The sequence below is a fragment of the Lissotriton helveticus genome, chromosome 1_1, assembly GCF_964261635.1.
Source record: "Lissotriton helveticus chromosome 1_1, aLisHel1.1, whole genome shotgun sequence".
Classification (NCBI taxonomy): domain Eukaryota; kingdom Metazoa; phylum Chordata; class Amphibia; order Caudata; family Salamandridae; genus Lissotriton; species Lissotriton helveticus.
Genome location: NC_136057.1, coordinates 375,786,259 through 375,803,376, shown reverse-complemented (window position 1 = coordinate 375,803,376; position 17,118 = coordinate 375,786,259). Strand labels below are relative to the sequence as shown.

Genomic DNA, 17,118 nt, shown 5'->3' with positions numbered 1-17,118 from the left:
TATGTTTTACACCCATGCATTAGACTAATGGCAACATATGTTCCTAGGGCCAGAAAACACCACTAATCTATGGGTAGGAACTCACCGAGATGAGTTGAGGCTGAGGCTCATGAGACCTTACACCCTTCAGTATAGGCAGACTCATTAGCAGGCTCATAAACTCCAGACGGCACCAAGGTAGCACTGAAAACAGTTGACTTCCACTGTAATTTATCAAGAAACTTAATAAAGCATTTGGAATTGAGGGTAGTGGAGGACCAAGCTTTTATACGTGGTAGAAAGAAGTTATGTGATAATTCCGAAATTGAGAATGAATTAATACCATTGGTACAAATATTCAGCAATGTAGGTCAACGCGGCATGCGTCGTTCTTGTAAGCTGTAATCTTTCCTTACTAGCTTATTTATAAAACCCATGGAGCTGTTGATTTAGTTTCTTGACATAAGCCAACCCATGTCCTCTTACCTTAAGCATTCAAATGCACAAATGATGGCAAAGTATAGAAAAAAATAACTCCATTGAAGAGTACCGAGGCTTGTAATTCTTTAGATGCAAAGCTTGCTGTCGAGTATTCGGTCCAAGTCCAGCTGATAAATTGGTCATTTGTTTGCCGAATACATTTCTTTTGATAAGAGGATGTGCATTTACATCAAACAATTGCAAAGTGTGATTATTTTCTCTGATAAACTATGATGGATCATTAGTCCAACATAGCCGGACAAAGTAGTGCTGACTCCTCATATGATTTTGAACTCATCACAGGTGACGGGGAATTGCTTCTCCAGGTTTTCAGCACAGGCGATAAATAGGGATCTGATTCCTGACTCATTAGTCCAGTCTGAGTCTGTTCATTCCCTTCACATATGGGAAAGACCCTATGCACTAAGAAACTTCCTTGAAGGACAATTTCCATACCCACTTTAATTGTTAAGCATTATTTACTTTCTTGTGTATGCTCTTCTTGCAGAAGATTTGTAGCAAGTTGCCTGAATTAGGAGGGTAAATGAATAGACCATGTGTACATCCTGTGGCAATGCTGCGTTTACTACCTAGAAGGGCGTAGGAAGGTTGAGGTACCTAGAGAATGCGCCCCCCCATTCTCCTAATTGGGCGGGCCTCCCTGCCCACCTTTGTAGTATGCAATGGTTTTCCTGCCTTTTGCCAGGATGATGAACAGCTTACCAAAAGTCCCCCGAGCACGTTTTCCCGCCGTTTTTGGTGACGCATTCTTCATGCCGAAGAATATGAGGACGTCGCCACCATCTTTTGGGGTTCAGCACAAGTGCTTAGACCAGGATAAAAATAACAGGTCTATGCGGAATAATGACAATGATACTGTGGAATATGTCTAGCAGGTAGACAAGTATATTGTTTAAACTTAGTGTATTTCCGTTTTATCATTTAGATTTTTAAACTCTGTTAGTCCTGAAGAAGGTGAAAGCATCAAGGTGTCACCGAAACGCTGCGTCGACTGTCTTTTTAAATAAAGTTTTTAATAGAGTGTTTCTAGATTGTAACCTCCAGTGGGGGAGTATTATGATACTGCACCATAGCTACAATCAGCTTATAATGTATGTTTTTTTTTATATTTGTATGAATAATAAATTGCTCTGAGAATTTTTAAAATAAATTCATGTTCTTTGTCTCATGCTAGATTATGTGATAGTATTTATATAGAAACTTGTGCAATAAGATATCCAATATTGACAGAAACACTTGGTCCTAAGTTTTGGAGCTTCTCCTTTTAATATTAGATAATAGGGACTTTTATTTCTGCCGTTCTATGTTTACCCCGTCCCTTTGCTTTGCACTGGGGTAGCTCCCTCTTCCTATTTTGTTTGTTCCACCAAACAGACATACTTAGTTCATATAGCTAAGAGGAAGACCCTTGTTTGGTGGAGATTTACTTCTTTGTACTCTTGTTGTCCTCTCTTTATGAGGATTCATGTTATCACAGATATCTGGATAAAGACGCAGAAGGAACAATGACATTGCCGAAATGCACACAAGGTCACTGGAGACATTTCCTCATGGTCCATTACACAGATGTAGTGTAGAATACTACATTTACGCAATGAGGTAGCAGTTACTAATTAACCAGAAGAAAGTATTCCACTTGAGTAGATATTTTGTGCAAAAGTGTGGACTCTTGTTGGATAAAGGGGTGGGTGCAGTTCCGTTGTGGCCCAGTCACCCACACAGCTTCTGACACACCCACACAGACACTTATACACCCACTGACAGACCTACTCAGACACTGATACACACAGACGAACTCAGGCCCTTACACACCCACTCACAGACCTACTCAGACACACTCATAGATCCACTCATTCACCCACTCAGGCACTCTCGCACCCACTCAAGCACTCATGCACCCACTCACAGACCCACTCAGGCACTCTCAAAGCTAATCACAGACCCATTCAGACACTCATGCACCCACTCACAGACCCATTCAGACACTCATGCACCCACTCTGGCCTGTACACCCACTCAAAGTCCCACTCAGACACATATGCACCCACTTACAGAACCATTCATACTCTCTCACACCCACTCACATACCTACTCGGAGACTCACACACCGACTCACAGACCTACTAAAAGACTTACACACCCACTCAGACACTCACACACCCACTGTCAGACCCACTCAGAGACTCAAACACTCACAGGTTCATTCAGACACCTTTATACTCACAAATTGACTCACACACTCATGGAGGCACTCACAAACCCTCTCTCACCCACTCACAGACCCACTCAGACAGTCACTTATGCACCCACTCTGAACATACCCACTCAGACACTCACACACCAGCTCACGCCCCTACTCAGACACTCATGCACCCACTCACATACCCATATAGCCACTCACATCCACAAAACCAATCACACACCCAGTCCTAGACCCTCACAGCCACTCACCCACCAACTCACCGACCTATACAGCCACTCAAATACACACTCTCAAAGGTTGCAAATAGGAAATATGTTTTTTTAAACCCTTCAAAATTCACTAGAAAAATCAAAGGTTACAGAGACATTATAGTTAGGAATTAACATTAAAAAAAGGTAGAAATTCAATGAAAAAACCAAAGGTTACAGAGACGTTATAGTTAGGAAATAGAATTTAAAAAAACCTTCGAAATTCACTGCAAAATGCAAAGGTTACAGGGATATTATTGTTAGGCTCAGATTTCACTCGTACAAAACCATAGACATTCAGCAGTTATAATTACCTGGGCTAACTATAACTTATGCCTTGCAATGCAGTGCTTATGGCCTCACATATTACAATGCTCATGAAATGGTCAGTGACATCACTGATGACATCTCAAATTACATCACTGAAGAAATCATTGATGACATCATCCACAGAACCACTCACACCCCTACAGTCTCTCATACAGTCACTCATACACCCACAGAATCCTTCACATACCTATTCACATATGCACACAACTTGTCATACACCCACTCACTCATCCATGCAATCACTCACATACCCGCTCACTTACCCATACAGCTACTCACACACCCACCTAATCATACAATCACTCGGCCAGTCACTCACCCATACAGCATCTCAACAGACCTATTGACACGCTCATGTAAGTGCTCCCACACCCACTCATGCAACCACTTACCTACACATTCATTCATCCCTACAAGCACTCAGACGACCAATCAATCACTCAATACAGACACTCACACACCCACTCACCCTCCAACACAGCCACTTACACAGCCACCTACTTATCCCTACAACTACTTACACACCCATTTATTGATCCATACATCTACTTACAACCCAACTTATTCACCCATACAGCCACTCACACAGTCATACAGCCACTCGCACACTGATACAGTGACGTAGCCACTCAGATGGCATATATTAGAAACAGTATCACTCAGTAGTACAGAAAGAATAGTAATTTAACTAAGTATATATATGTAAGAAACATTTACGAAACACACTACATGATGTCATTAGTGATGTCAGTGATGTAATTTGAGGTGTCATTTGTGATGTAATTTGAGGTGTAATCAGTGATGTCATGAGTGATTTAATATGTGAGGTTATATGCAGTGCATTGTAGGGCCCTAAGTTATAGTTAGCTCAGGTAACTATAACTTCTGAATTTCTGTGGTTTTGTACGAGTGAAATCTGAGCCTATCTATAACATCCCTGTAACCTTTGGTGTATGTGTGTATGTATATATATATATATATATATATATATAGCTAAACTGTTTAAGCAGACTGTGAAAAAAAGAATTAAAAGATTACTATGGTCTGTGGAAGGAGCAAGTTCTTCGGAGGTCTTACTCCAGTTCTCCTCTTCACACCACTTTCTCTTACAGTCTCTGTTAGATATTTATGCTGTTTTTCTCCTCATATCCTTCTGAAACACTCAATCTGCATATCTCATACATCATCTCTTTCCTCTTCACCCTCTTTTTGCTTTTTCTTATACATACTTCCTTGCATCTCCTTCAACTCACTCGTTACCCACACACGATTCAATCACCTACACGCACTCAATTTTCTTTATTCGCGCCCTGTCAATATTTTGACTGTTGTGTACCTCCTTCACACACTTGCTTATACAATCACATTTACAATTGACACACATATAATCACATTTACAATTGACACACCTGACCATTGCTGTGTGTTCTACAGAGAGACCAATAATTGGATGGGATTGCATTACAACCCACTATGACCCATGGGCAGGCACTATGAGAAATTTGCACTGTATTCAGTCTGAACTCCACAGCTTTCCATCGTGGCCCACCCACAGCTTGAACACCCACAACTACATAGGGACTACTCTTTTCACACTGCGCTCTAAAAGTGAGTAATCTATTAAGGGAACAAACTTCAGACACACAATATCCTGGAGAAAGCAAATACTCTTAGGGAATGCAATAGTAAGTAAACGTGAAATGTAAACAGGAACAACATTGCTCTTCTAAGGCTGAGAGGGCAAAGACTGTTTTTGCTGGCTGTGGCTGTCTGTTGGCGGGGCTCAAGGAGGGTGGGGAGGGAGGACATTTACAGGTGAAGTACTAGCCCCACCAGGTCGTTATCCCCACAACCAGACATCCCTCGCCTCACCCCGTCCGCCCCATGTGACCCCTCTGGTTCTACCTTAGTCAACTGCAATAAATAAAAATGTCTTACCCCAAAGCGTCAACAGGGTTTTCCTATGGATTGCAACTTTCTCCCATGTCAAGACATGTCCAGTGTTTGCAAAAGTGTATTCCTTACTTTGTGATCCTTTGCAACTGGAGTTCAAAGCTTCCACCACTTCAAAATCTAAATGATATCACTTTCCACTTGTAACCACTTAGGTCTGTGGAGAAGCCGTGTTCCTCATGTGCCTGCTGGACAGGAGAAGAAATTCGACCACTTATACAGCCTTCACACTAAACTGTATAGCTTTCATGTTTTCGGTTTATACTGAACCACCCATTAGTTCTCCCTAAGTACATCCTAACTTGTGGTTGGAATAGCCTCTTCAGCGAAACAGGGAGATTCATGTGTTCAATTTGCATCCATAATCATGTGGGTAGCGCGTGGCTCCTCCGGTACGGCAGAGTAGCATCGCCCCACAGCTCTGTGAACAGTTCAAAAACGAAAAATCAAATGATAACGCAATATTATTCTTTTATTTTTCCGTACTGGCTCAGTTCTAGGTGCAGGGTGGGGTGGTGCAATGGTGGGGCGAGGTTGGCCAGTTTAAAGCAGGGGGAGGAGTGGTGAGCAGGACTGTTTGGCCGGCCGTCTTGGACTGGCCAGTCATGTGCACTTAGCATGTTCTCTACCCGGCTGTACTGCACAGCCTGGAGGACAACATGCACAGGCTCCCTGTTCCTGTCTGAGTGCCGAACCATGGTGCTCAGACTAATCACGACACTGCAGTCTTGCTGGTGACCGCAGGGTCATGATTGGCTAGGGGAGTCTGGGAGACTGTGTGCTTCCTGCTTATGTAGTCAACCGAAGAGGACCAAGACTTGGCGGCCGGCCTGAAGGGAAGGTATTTAAATGTATTATTTTTTTTATCCCACAGACCCCAACCCCGCCCCCCGCCCGCTACCCTCGTTAAAGAGCAGCCACCATTGCATGTGGGCAGTGGTGTAATACAAAATGATGCACCTCCGTCCCATAATGTCCAGATGCCTTGAGACTCCACTATCTCAAAGATATTCCTAAGCTTTAGAGAGGACTGGTGCTCCCTGAAGGGGGCCCCTTCACTGCAGGGGCTACAGGAGCCTGGATGACAACACCCCTGCATTTCTGGTCAACATAACGGGATACATAGCAGAGAGATAATGAGCTGGGCATCTCAACACAATGATCAGCAAAATATAGACAGCTGTACAGGCTATCCACTTAGAGTATGTGTGAGTATATTTAAGTATGTGTTTCTATTCAGGAAAACAAACTTAAAATAAAGGGCTGAGAGTGACATATCTCCCTAAATGCATTTTTGTATTTTTTCTGTTCACTAACGTTCTCGGTAATATGCCTGGAAAGCTGCACCTGTCTTAACTTTCCAGGCTTTCCGCTAGTACCATGTGGTCCATTGTTTCCTCTGGCATAGAATTACACACATGGAGATTGGAGCGTCCTATGCAAATGAAACGCATATTTGTTTTCCTCGGCAGGAAAACATTTATGTAAGGAAGAGGTTTCCTCGTGGAGACAGGTCTTGCCTTGCACCCAGAGGCGGCTCATCCATTAAGGCAGAGGAGCGTCACCCCACTGCTTTCTCCCAGTATGAGAAGCAGAAACATAAAATGGTTTTTAAAATACCATTTTATGTTTCTGCTTCTCGCGCTGCGAGAAAGCACAATGGTATGCCTGGTTGGGGGTGGGCGGGTCGGAAAGGAGGGCTTGCCCAATGCTGTGGACCCTGACTGTTTGGTCAGCCCTCTGAGGCCGACCAAACCGGTCATGCGCACTCTGCATTTTCTCTAAGTTGGTTGCATGCAACTAAATAGAGAAAATGGCCTCCCTACAGGATCCCGGCTTCGCGCCGTCCTCAACAATCACAATGCTGCCATTGCAGCGTTGTGATTGGCTTAGGGGAGGGGAGGGAGGATGCCCGCTTCCTGTTCCTGCTGGAGGCAGGAGAGCAGAAAAGCAGCAGGAAAAAGTGGGCCCGGGACTCGGCAAGGAGCGGATGTGGCGCGGGACCCGGTAAGGTACGTTTTTATTATACTACCTCCCCCCGCCCCCCGCGTAACCCCCTCCAACCCGCGAGTCATGCGAACCGCAACTGCTTACACCGTCATTAAATATCGGTGTGATCCGTTCCATCCTTAATGGGAGTCACTCATTCCCTTGGCTGGAGTAAATCTCTAACCCATTTCAAGAGTGGGACGAGGTCAGAACGGAGTTTAGGAATAACATGTTGTTCAGCGTTTCAAGCTTCCAAGTTAAACCACTCCTTGGAACGTCCACTTCCCAATCTCTTCAGTCAGATTAACTATTGTGGATTTCTCCACCCTAGTAGTTGAGCAATTGGAGGTAGTAAATGCATTTATGCCTGCCAGTAATCCCTATTGTGAATCACCTGGAAATACCATGGTGAATAAGGCCCATTTTGAGCGGCTGTAAATGACACTATTCAAAAAACTCTGTTTAGTTAAACTATTGGGTGGGTTAAGGATTCCCACACATGGGTTAGGAAGAGGACTGGTGCGAGGGGTTGTCTAGCCGATTTTGGGGGCATGCAGTTGTCTCATTCGAATCGCTTGTTTTCATGCATTCGTTTTGGGAGTTATCAATTGAACATGCTTTTAATAAGTATTGTGCATTAAATGCTCAAAGTTTTTTGGGCGCTGGCCTGAACCTTCCACATCACAGCACCTTCACACGGTCAACATTCTCCTCTCATGAGCCTTTAATTGTGGGCTTGCAGTTGGTCCAGTATTGTTTTACAAACTGCCCGCCAACTAAAACGAACGAGGTGTCATTTTAATTTTTCCATTTGGTTCTTATAAAAGAAGCGTTTGTCTTTGTGTAATGGGCATTGTATTATTGTACACGTTTTTTATGCGCACAGATCAAGAAATAATTCAAGAGTGTGAGAAAAGACTTAGGGGGCGGTACCAGATCACAGCCACTAAAGGTTGGGCCAAAGCCACAGTACACAGAAGGAAGGGTAAACGGAAGGAATGAAAAGGAGGTAGAAGAAAAAGTAATAGAACTTCTACTAGCTGGGCTTGTTCACAGTTTGATAGCAAGCCTGAAGCAAATGGCAATTTAACAAATGTAAGTTACTTTGTATGTGCACCGGAATTTGATAATTTAGGATTTTTTGTGATAAAGCCGTTTCTTGAAATCAAAGGATTGATCCTGGCTGTATTCGTTATGGAAGTAGGACTTTTTTAATTCATTTTTATAATTCCCAGACTGCCAAGTTTGGTGCAGAAGATTTTGACCAAAAGGTGGTTACAGCACACTTCAGCTTTTCTGGTCTGTCGACCCCCGGACAGGCACAGACGTTCTTCACTTCTGTGTGTCTCCATGATGTTTTCTAAGGATGTCAGGTTGTGTCTATTTTATAGACCTGTAATGCAGAGGGCATATGAAATGGTGGTCACTTGTCCATATACGTAAAAAGGCAAGTGAATCAATTCTAACGCAATTTGATGTTCTACTAACAGCATATTAGAAGCGTATATACTTCCTGCCACAGCCACTTTATAGGCTCACGAAGTACATGGTAAAATTTGTGCCCCGCCAACGGTCGCCAGGAGTGGGTATTCCGCTTCATATGCAGGGAAAGCCTCCAACTAGCAGCCTAGTCTGCAGACCTGCCAACTAAAAGAATAATTTCATCGTCTGAGGAGAAGGCGAGAGGAGGAGGGGCGGTCCCTCGTGCCAAGAAGTGACCCAAGAGTCACTTTTGCTCCAGTCCAACCCCCCATCTCCAAAAACAAAACAAAAAAGAAAGCATGTTGAGGTTGGTGATGTTGTGGGGTATTTTCACATCCCTTATTGGACGTCGGAAATTCAAATCCTCCAAAAAAGAGCTGGAATCCACTCTTGTTTCCCATGCCACCGTGTGATATCAGCGCCTCGCCGGTGACCGTGTGAAGTGAGCATTAGAGTACTGTCACTATTATTCAAAAACAACTTCTTGTAAATGTAGTAAGCCTGTCTCATGTGTTTAGGTGTGAAAACATAGGCGATGGAGCCTCTGCAGAAGGAATGAGTTTACAAATCACAAGCATACTGGCTTTTTCAAGAAGCCCTTTTTTGAATACTGTTAACTGCAGTGAACAATCAACTAATGTGTTAATTACAGCACTGTCTTCTTGAGCATTTGGACTGGATGATGTGAAGAGTCTGGAAGGGACTTGAGATAAAGTATGAGGTGAATCTGTCGAAGTGCTCTTCCTTCGAGAGAATTTTAGGAATGTAGTTGGGGAATTCTATATATTTACTGGAAAATCTAAAAATAGTTTACATGAAGTGTTGTACTGGCAAATACGTGAGAACTTAGTGCTTCACCTATGTACTACTATCATTGTAACTGGCATTGTTCAAACCTATTGCTGGAGCAGTAACATATATGAAGTGACTGCTATTTTATTTAATCTTTAAGAAGCCTTCACAATTTGAAACTGGAAGCCGAAACACCACATGCAGTAATCAATAGAGTCTCTAACCACTGTTTTGAGTCACAATCCCTAGATAGTCTGGCAATTACGACATGTTTGACGAGTCGGAAAGGGTATCTGTTAGATCTGGGGGTCTCTAGTTGGCAGAGGTAGGTACCACTGTCCAAATAGGGACGCTTGCTTCTAGTCAGGGCAAGGAGATAGCCCTCTGAGATAACCTCCGCTCACCCTCTAGGTAGCTTGGCGCGAGCAGTCTAGGCTAACCAGAGGCAATGCGTAAAGTATTTGTACCAACACTCACAATAATACAGTGAAAACACCACAAACTGACTCCACAACAGTTTAGAAAAATAAAGGTATTTAATCTAAACTACTCAAGACCAAAACGACAAAAATCCAACATACACAGTTCAAGAATATGGTTTCAAAAGAGTTCTTAAGGTTGCGTTAAAATTCTTCAAGTTGCGGCAAAATAAACCACGGTTGCGTGAAAAGTTCACAGTTGCGTCACGTTTACTCACAGTACCTTTAGTTGCAACAAAGTTCCAAAAGCAGAAGCTGGTGCGGTGGAAAACAAGCGATGCGTTGCTCCTGAGACCCTGGGGAGGCGATGCGACAGCCCCGCTGCAGCAGCGGGCGTGTTGCGACGAATCCGGTCTGTATGGGGAGGAAGGCCACTTGTATGGATTCCGGTGCGTAGGTTCCGTAGGAAGTCTGTTCTCGCAAAGGCACGATGCGACGATCTCGTAGGTGCTGCGACGATCTCCGGGGCGACGATGCGCGGTCCAGCGGCGATCCTTTCTCTCGCAGCTCCTCGATGCGATGATTCTGCGACGACACTCGCAGCGACGTGATGCGGTCCGTAAGCAAGCGGTGCGGCGTTCTCACCCAGCGACGACAGGCTCTGCGACGATACTCGCAGCGATGTTCGATTCTCCCGCACCGGTCTGGTGCGTCCCGCAAACGAAGGATGCGACGTCTCTGGCAGCGGCGTCAGGCGCTGCGACGATCTCGACCTCCGTAGCGGCGGGAATCTTCTCGCACTGTCGGGGATGCGCTCCGCAAGCGAGCGATGCAACACTTTTCAGTTTCAAAAGTCACTCAAGCTTAGTTTCAAGCTTCCCAGCACAGGTCCAACCTCCAGAGGCCCCACAACTGGATCAAGCACTCTAGGAGGGACAGAACTCTCTCAGCAGAGTTCAGGGAAGCTGGGGGTGAAGTCCTTTTGTTCCTGGGACTTCAAAACAGGGAGCCAGCTCTTCTCAGGCCCTTGGAGATTCCTTCAAGACAGGGGACACAGCACACAGCAAAGTCCTTCCCCTCTCCTTGGCAGCAAAGCAACAGCAGGTCAGTCCAGCAGAGCAACAGCAGGACAATCTTCCTTCTTCAGGGTCAGCTTTCTCCTTGGCAGAGGTTCCTTCTTGATTTCCAGGATGATCTAATTTTCTGTTGTCAGGGGTCCTGTACTTATACCCCTAAAGTCTTTGTTCTCTTGGTGCATGTGGGCCCTGAGCCCGGTCTGAACTAGTTCTGGGTGGATCCTGAGCACTTTGTTTTGCTGGCTGCTCTTTCCTTTCAGAGTGAGGGGCAGGGTCCTCAGCCGCCCAGCAGGGGGGTGGAGCCAGCATTGTGGAAGGCAGGCACAGCCCTATTCAGCCCAGGTGCTAACTCCTCCCACTACTCAAGTTGCAGATGCAGTCATTCAGCCTAGTGCTGACTCATCCATCCTGCTGGGGAATTCCCCAGCCCCTGTCACTCACAAACCAGACAGTCAATATACAAACAGGCCCAGGCACACAGAAGGGTCAGACAAGAGAACAGCAACTTTCTAAAAGTGCTGTTCTCAAACACAGGATTTAAAAACAACCTTTCCTAAAAGATGTGTTATTAAATTCTGAGTTCAGGGATACTAGATACTTATGTCCTATCTTGTTCCTATGGGAAGAAATGCTGTTAACCACTGTAGCCAGCATCCCCCATGTTAATCTATGGAGCAAGATAGCCTTACAATAGTGAAAAACGAAAATGGCTGTAGTTCACTACCAGAACATGTTACCTGCACCAGTACATGCTCTACCTTTCACATACACTGCACCCTGCCCAGGGGGGTACCTTGGGCCTTCCATAGGGGTGGCTGATGTGCACAAAAAGGGAAGGGTTAGGCCTGGTCAGTGGGGACACTGACCAGGAGGACATGGCAGTTCTAAACTGCCCATAGGCACTGCAGTGGCAGGCCTGAGACACCATTTTAGAGCTACTCCTGTGGGTGGCACAATCAGTGCTGCAGGCCCACTAGTAGCATTTGTCATCACCAGCCCTGGCACACCCAGTGCACTTTACTAGGGACTTCATGGTGATACAAATATGCCAAACATGTATATCCAATCAGAATAACAGTTTACACAGAGAGCATATGCACTTTAGCACTGATCAGCAGTGGTAAAGTGCGCAGAGTCCTATTGCCAACAGCCACGGGTCAGGAAAAATAAGGGAGGAAGAAGCAAAAAGTTTGAGGATGACCCTGCAAGAAGGGCCAGTTCCAACAGTATCTCCGCTATGAATGTGAATGAATGAGTGTCTTGTAGGTTTTTATATATTTCCATTTACATGATGGTTTAGTTGTTTGTCAACGTGGAATTGTTCTAAATTGAAAACGTGATCTAAATTAAGGAATAATATATATTAACAAGATCAGGTTTTTACTTGGAAATAAACAACGTGTACATATCTGATAAAAGCTGTTAATTACATCTTTATTCTCTGTCCTACATTTAATCCTTAGCAAAATCAAGCATCTTAAAACATCGGTGCAACCTTTGAACCTCTGTAAGACTTATGAAACTAAGTTTTGAAAATAATTTCATTTAAATTGAGGAGTGGGAACAGTTTAAAAAAAAACAGACTGGTATTTCCAAACCATCCCTAAAATTCTCACATGGCAAGTTTCACAAAGCTGAAGTTGCATATTCGCATTTGCACAGCTATATCAATTGGCCTAAACTAGGCACTTGACAGATTACTCAAATGTGTAAGGGCAATTGTATAGCCTTGCATAATTACCACTGGTGTTCAGCCTATTTTTTAATGGTCCCAATGTTGTTCCCAATGTTGTGACATGTAGTTTTCTGCACAACATAGCATCATTGTGATCAGTTGCAATGTCATAAAGTCAACTGTTTAGCCACTAACCCTCTACTACTCAAGCTTTGTAAATGTATACCCCTTTTATGTATTTCTACAGTTTTCTTTCATCCTAATAAATTATTAAGGCGAAACATTTGTTGGTTGTTTCATGTGTATTATAATTTTGATATATGCAGTACATGAATGGAAAATTAAGGGCAAAAGAAATGTTTTTACAACCTTCTACTTGTTTCTTGTTCCAAATTGGGATGTATTATAACTTGAACTTGGTGAGTTTACCCCCCGCCCTATTTCCAAGGTTTAATTTGTTACACCTTAAGTCCTTATGGGAAGAGGAGTCTTATTGGAAGCCTTTTGGTAGCATGTTTTCTTGGGTTTCTATCCCACTTTGATAGAGCGGAGATTCTTATATCTCAATTACTTAGTGAAGTCAAACAGGACTTACCACTGATAGTAGAGCTTTTTCATTGTTGACTTGAAGTGTAAGAAAGGAGCTCACATCAGCAATACATTTCAAGTACAGTGACACCAATGTGGTCCCACAGAATTATAGAGAGGAAATTGTCCAAACAATAAGAGTTTTATAAGCCATTTTAGTCAAGGTTACAAAGTAAACTAATTAGCAAAGTTGGGGCAAATATATAGTAAGAGTATACATATTTAAATAATCATACAATCTGAATTTGTATACTATGAGGAAGAAGATACAAAATATAACTAAATATAGTAGACAATATATCAACCTAACAGGTTCCTGAAAGGAGCTTCATTATTCTATATAAGCATCGAAAGTGGCAAGGGGAGTTCTACAAGGAAGCTGTCAGCATCGGATGAACAAAGCCCAACACTCTAGCAGTGGATTTCAGCTGAGTTGAACACAGGCTTTCTCCCCACAAAGTCACGACAGGATCTGCTAAGCTATTCTATGGAACACATAATTAATATGTGAAGGAAAGTTCTGGAAGCTACTTCATATCGGTTCCCACCAAATGGACCAATCGAGAACGGCCATTCTCTGGGAGCAGGTAAACTTGAAGCAATCATATGCACGATTTTGGATGCATCACTGGCCCGGTCTGCCTGGTAAAGGAGGATCTTTCCCACCACCACAATCTGAGTGTCCACATCCAAATCCCAATTAATTTATAGCTATCTAAGTTTGAGTACCATAACAATAAACCTATTCTAGCTAACTGGGAGCTTGATAAGACCCCTGCGGAAAGGGGAAAACATTAGACTGCAAAGCATTTTATACTCTTGAAATGCGTGCAGCTTGAGCCTGGTACACGTTAGGCCAACTTTAGAAAACGCCGCTTCCTAACCAGTGTGGATAACATGAGTAAATAATTTGATTACATTTCGGTAGTACATGTTTGTCTCTCCTCTAAGGTAAACACAACTACCTACTGCATTTGACTAATAATAATTGCACACTAATTAATAATGTTAAACACACATTGAGTATAACTTCTATATCAATGCGCGGAGCACTAAATTATGCAGCTATAACTACAATAATATAAATGAGAGACAGAGTTTGAAATGTGTGTAGGATATAGTTTCATAGATGTCCTAAATTGTGCTATACATAAAAAAATCTTAAATTTTTAATAAAAAGTGAATCTGGACCATACTCATTTTAAACCATAGGTTTGCTGCTGGCTTCCCTTGCGTCATAAAGTTTGAGAAAGGTTTCAGCCACTTCAGTTGGTTTAGAAGCTTCAAACCGAATTTATCCTGTTCAATTAGCTTTGGTATGGGACAGAAACATCCCTGGATGGATCACATTCAGGCTCATAAGGACGAGAAGGCGTTATGCCTGCCCATGATGTCTGTCTGCAACACTGTGGTTCAAGGCACTCCTCTTGAATACTTCAAAGAATTTTTGGTAGGCAAGAGCAATGAATTGTGGAATACTTCAAAATATCTCCTTTACGTTCCCCTATTTGATATCTATGTAAAGCCTTCTATTGATTCACTATGGTTAAGGGAATTATTGTGGCATTCTTAGACCCCTGAAATTCAAATCTATATATGTATAATTAATATGCAAGACAGGTATAAAAACATGGAACACTGCTAACTACATAGTGGACTGGATGAGGAATAACCTCTTAAACACAAGATGGGGCATTGTCACTGGGTTTACATTATACTCTGTAGTGCCCTCTTGCATAGTTGCACTCCACACACAGAAGCACTCCAGCAGTTTATCCGGCTGAAAACCCCAGGCAATACTCACAAACTGAACAACTTTCAGAAGTCTACCAAAATAATATAATATAACTGTGAAGCAAGCGTAAGCAGTGGATTAATATTCTCCCAAATTCTACACCCCCCACTATCAATCACTCCAACTTTTTCAAGATCAGCACCACCCAAAAACGCATTGATGTCACCAAGAGCACATTCAGCAAACCTACAATTCGAATTCATGACAAAGCCACCAGCGGCCATGAGGCCATACTATCTTCCATCATCCATAATCAAAACCTTATTTGACAGAATCACTTCCCTAGCATCCACAAATTATCTCTGCCCTCACTTCTGTAATATTATCATCCAACCAGCCATGTACTGCCCTTCCAAAGGAAACCACATCTAAACCCTGGCAAACCATTCAACTACCACCCAGTTGCCTACCTTCAAAAGAACAATATCAGAGCATTTTACTCCATTTTCAAACAACGTTGACCAGCATAGCCTACTGAAGTCCTACCAACCAGGTTTCTGAGACAGAATCTAACCAAGTAATTAACATTACTTTTTGAATTACCAGCCTTGACCTGGCAATAGCTTTCAATACTCCTCATATGGGTGTTGGTCATGCTGTCTCCTCAAATGTTTATACTCCATCTTCTCAGGAAGATAACAGTTTGCAGAGATGGAGAGCTCCAGATTTACCTAACCAACAACCTGCCAATCAGAAGTAAGGTTTCATGGTATACGCCCAAGTGGAATATTATTGTCACTTTTGTTTGGCTTAATTAGTTCTCTAGAACAGCGTGTGCACCAGCCAGCCAAAGAAAGTAGGCAATTTGTGATAAAATTCAGTATTGGCATTTCTTTTGTGATAATCTTTGCTATGTGTAAGTTCTGTAGCAATACTAAATACAGGACTAAATAACCTTTATTTAAGAGTGTACCACTCTCTTGTCTTACATGTGTCCTACTCAGTCGTACCACTTAGTGACTATTAACAAATGTTCTGACTCTGTCCCAGGTCTAATTAAAGTATTTTTAACTCCCCTACTCACAGGATACAGAAGCTGGAGTGAATTGGGGAAAGCTTTGGCCAATAGGAACATCCCTGCTGTGGATCCCCACCTGGAATTTTACTATCCAAAGAAACAGGAGCACCAGGTAGGTGACTAAATAAGATGCAAGTGAAGCCATATCTGGTGAATGCATGTGTTGTGGAGCAAAACGACTGGACGATCATTACTATATACATAAGTGACCCTAATACTTATTACATCTGTTTACAGCACAGATTAAAATCTAAAATCCACAGTGTCACTTCTCTTCTTTTGGTAGGTGACTCCACGCGCAATAAATAACTAGTATGAACAATAATTGCACAGCTTTTTGTTTCATTTCTTTTTATGTTAAACGTGTCGATAGTAATTACTCATACTAAAAATAAATGGCAGACTCCTTTGTATACAGATAGAAGAGATATAGCATCCTGACTTAGAAAATCAATGAAATTCATTCAATGAAATTCATTATTTTTTAGTGGATACCTTCCAATTTCTTTGTAAAGCATTTCAAGCGCTTTGTTTTAAAAAGAAAGAGCTCGAGCTGCCCTACATAGTTTACGGGATTTGATTTCCACTCATTGGCCTCAATACGTTCTCTGGTCCTTCAACCACACAATACAATAGTGTCACTCAAGCCACATCTTACAGAGAGCAGACGGCCTCCATACCAGTAATAACGCTGAACTGGCGATGCTAATGTCTTTGTTTCTTTGTCACGTTAAGTAGACAACATAAGTAGACAACATAAACGAATATGTCTCAATCAACGCTTAATGGTGATCACATCTAGTCTGTGAAACTTGTCCTCTTGTTGTTTTTTTTCATTTTAGTTATATTTTTAAAATAATTTGTGCTTTTTTCTTGTGATCTACTGGAACCTGTATCTTTGCGTGAGATAAGACATGTATTTAGGTAATTAATTGCTTGTTTTGACAAGCCCTGTTATATTTGTAATGGCGATTTGTGGACTAGAAATCTTTCAGGTGTTGTAAACAGGGTGTCTCATATCACTGTTGTTTGATTGGGTGATGGTGTTTATTCACAAATCTAAGAAAGAT

The 17,118-nt window shown here is 42.6% G+C and overlaps 1 protein-coding gene across 2 annotated transcripts in view; it reads left to right on the top strand.

The window, feature by feature from the left end:
* B4GALNT3 (beta-1,4-N-acetyl-galactosaminyltransferase 3) overlaps positions 1 to 17,118 on the top strand; it is a 751,466-nt gene that overhangs the window by 369,239 nt on the left and 365,109 nt on the right. For both annotated transcript variants that reach the window (XM_078673705.1, XM_078673706.1), the window contains one exon: positions 16,057 to 16,160. In XM_078673705.1, coding sequence (XP_078529831.1) covers positions 16,057 to 16,160 — 104 coding nt within the window. The remainder of the gene's footprint in view (positions 1 to 16,056; positions 16,161 to 17,118) is intronic.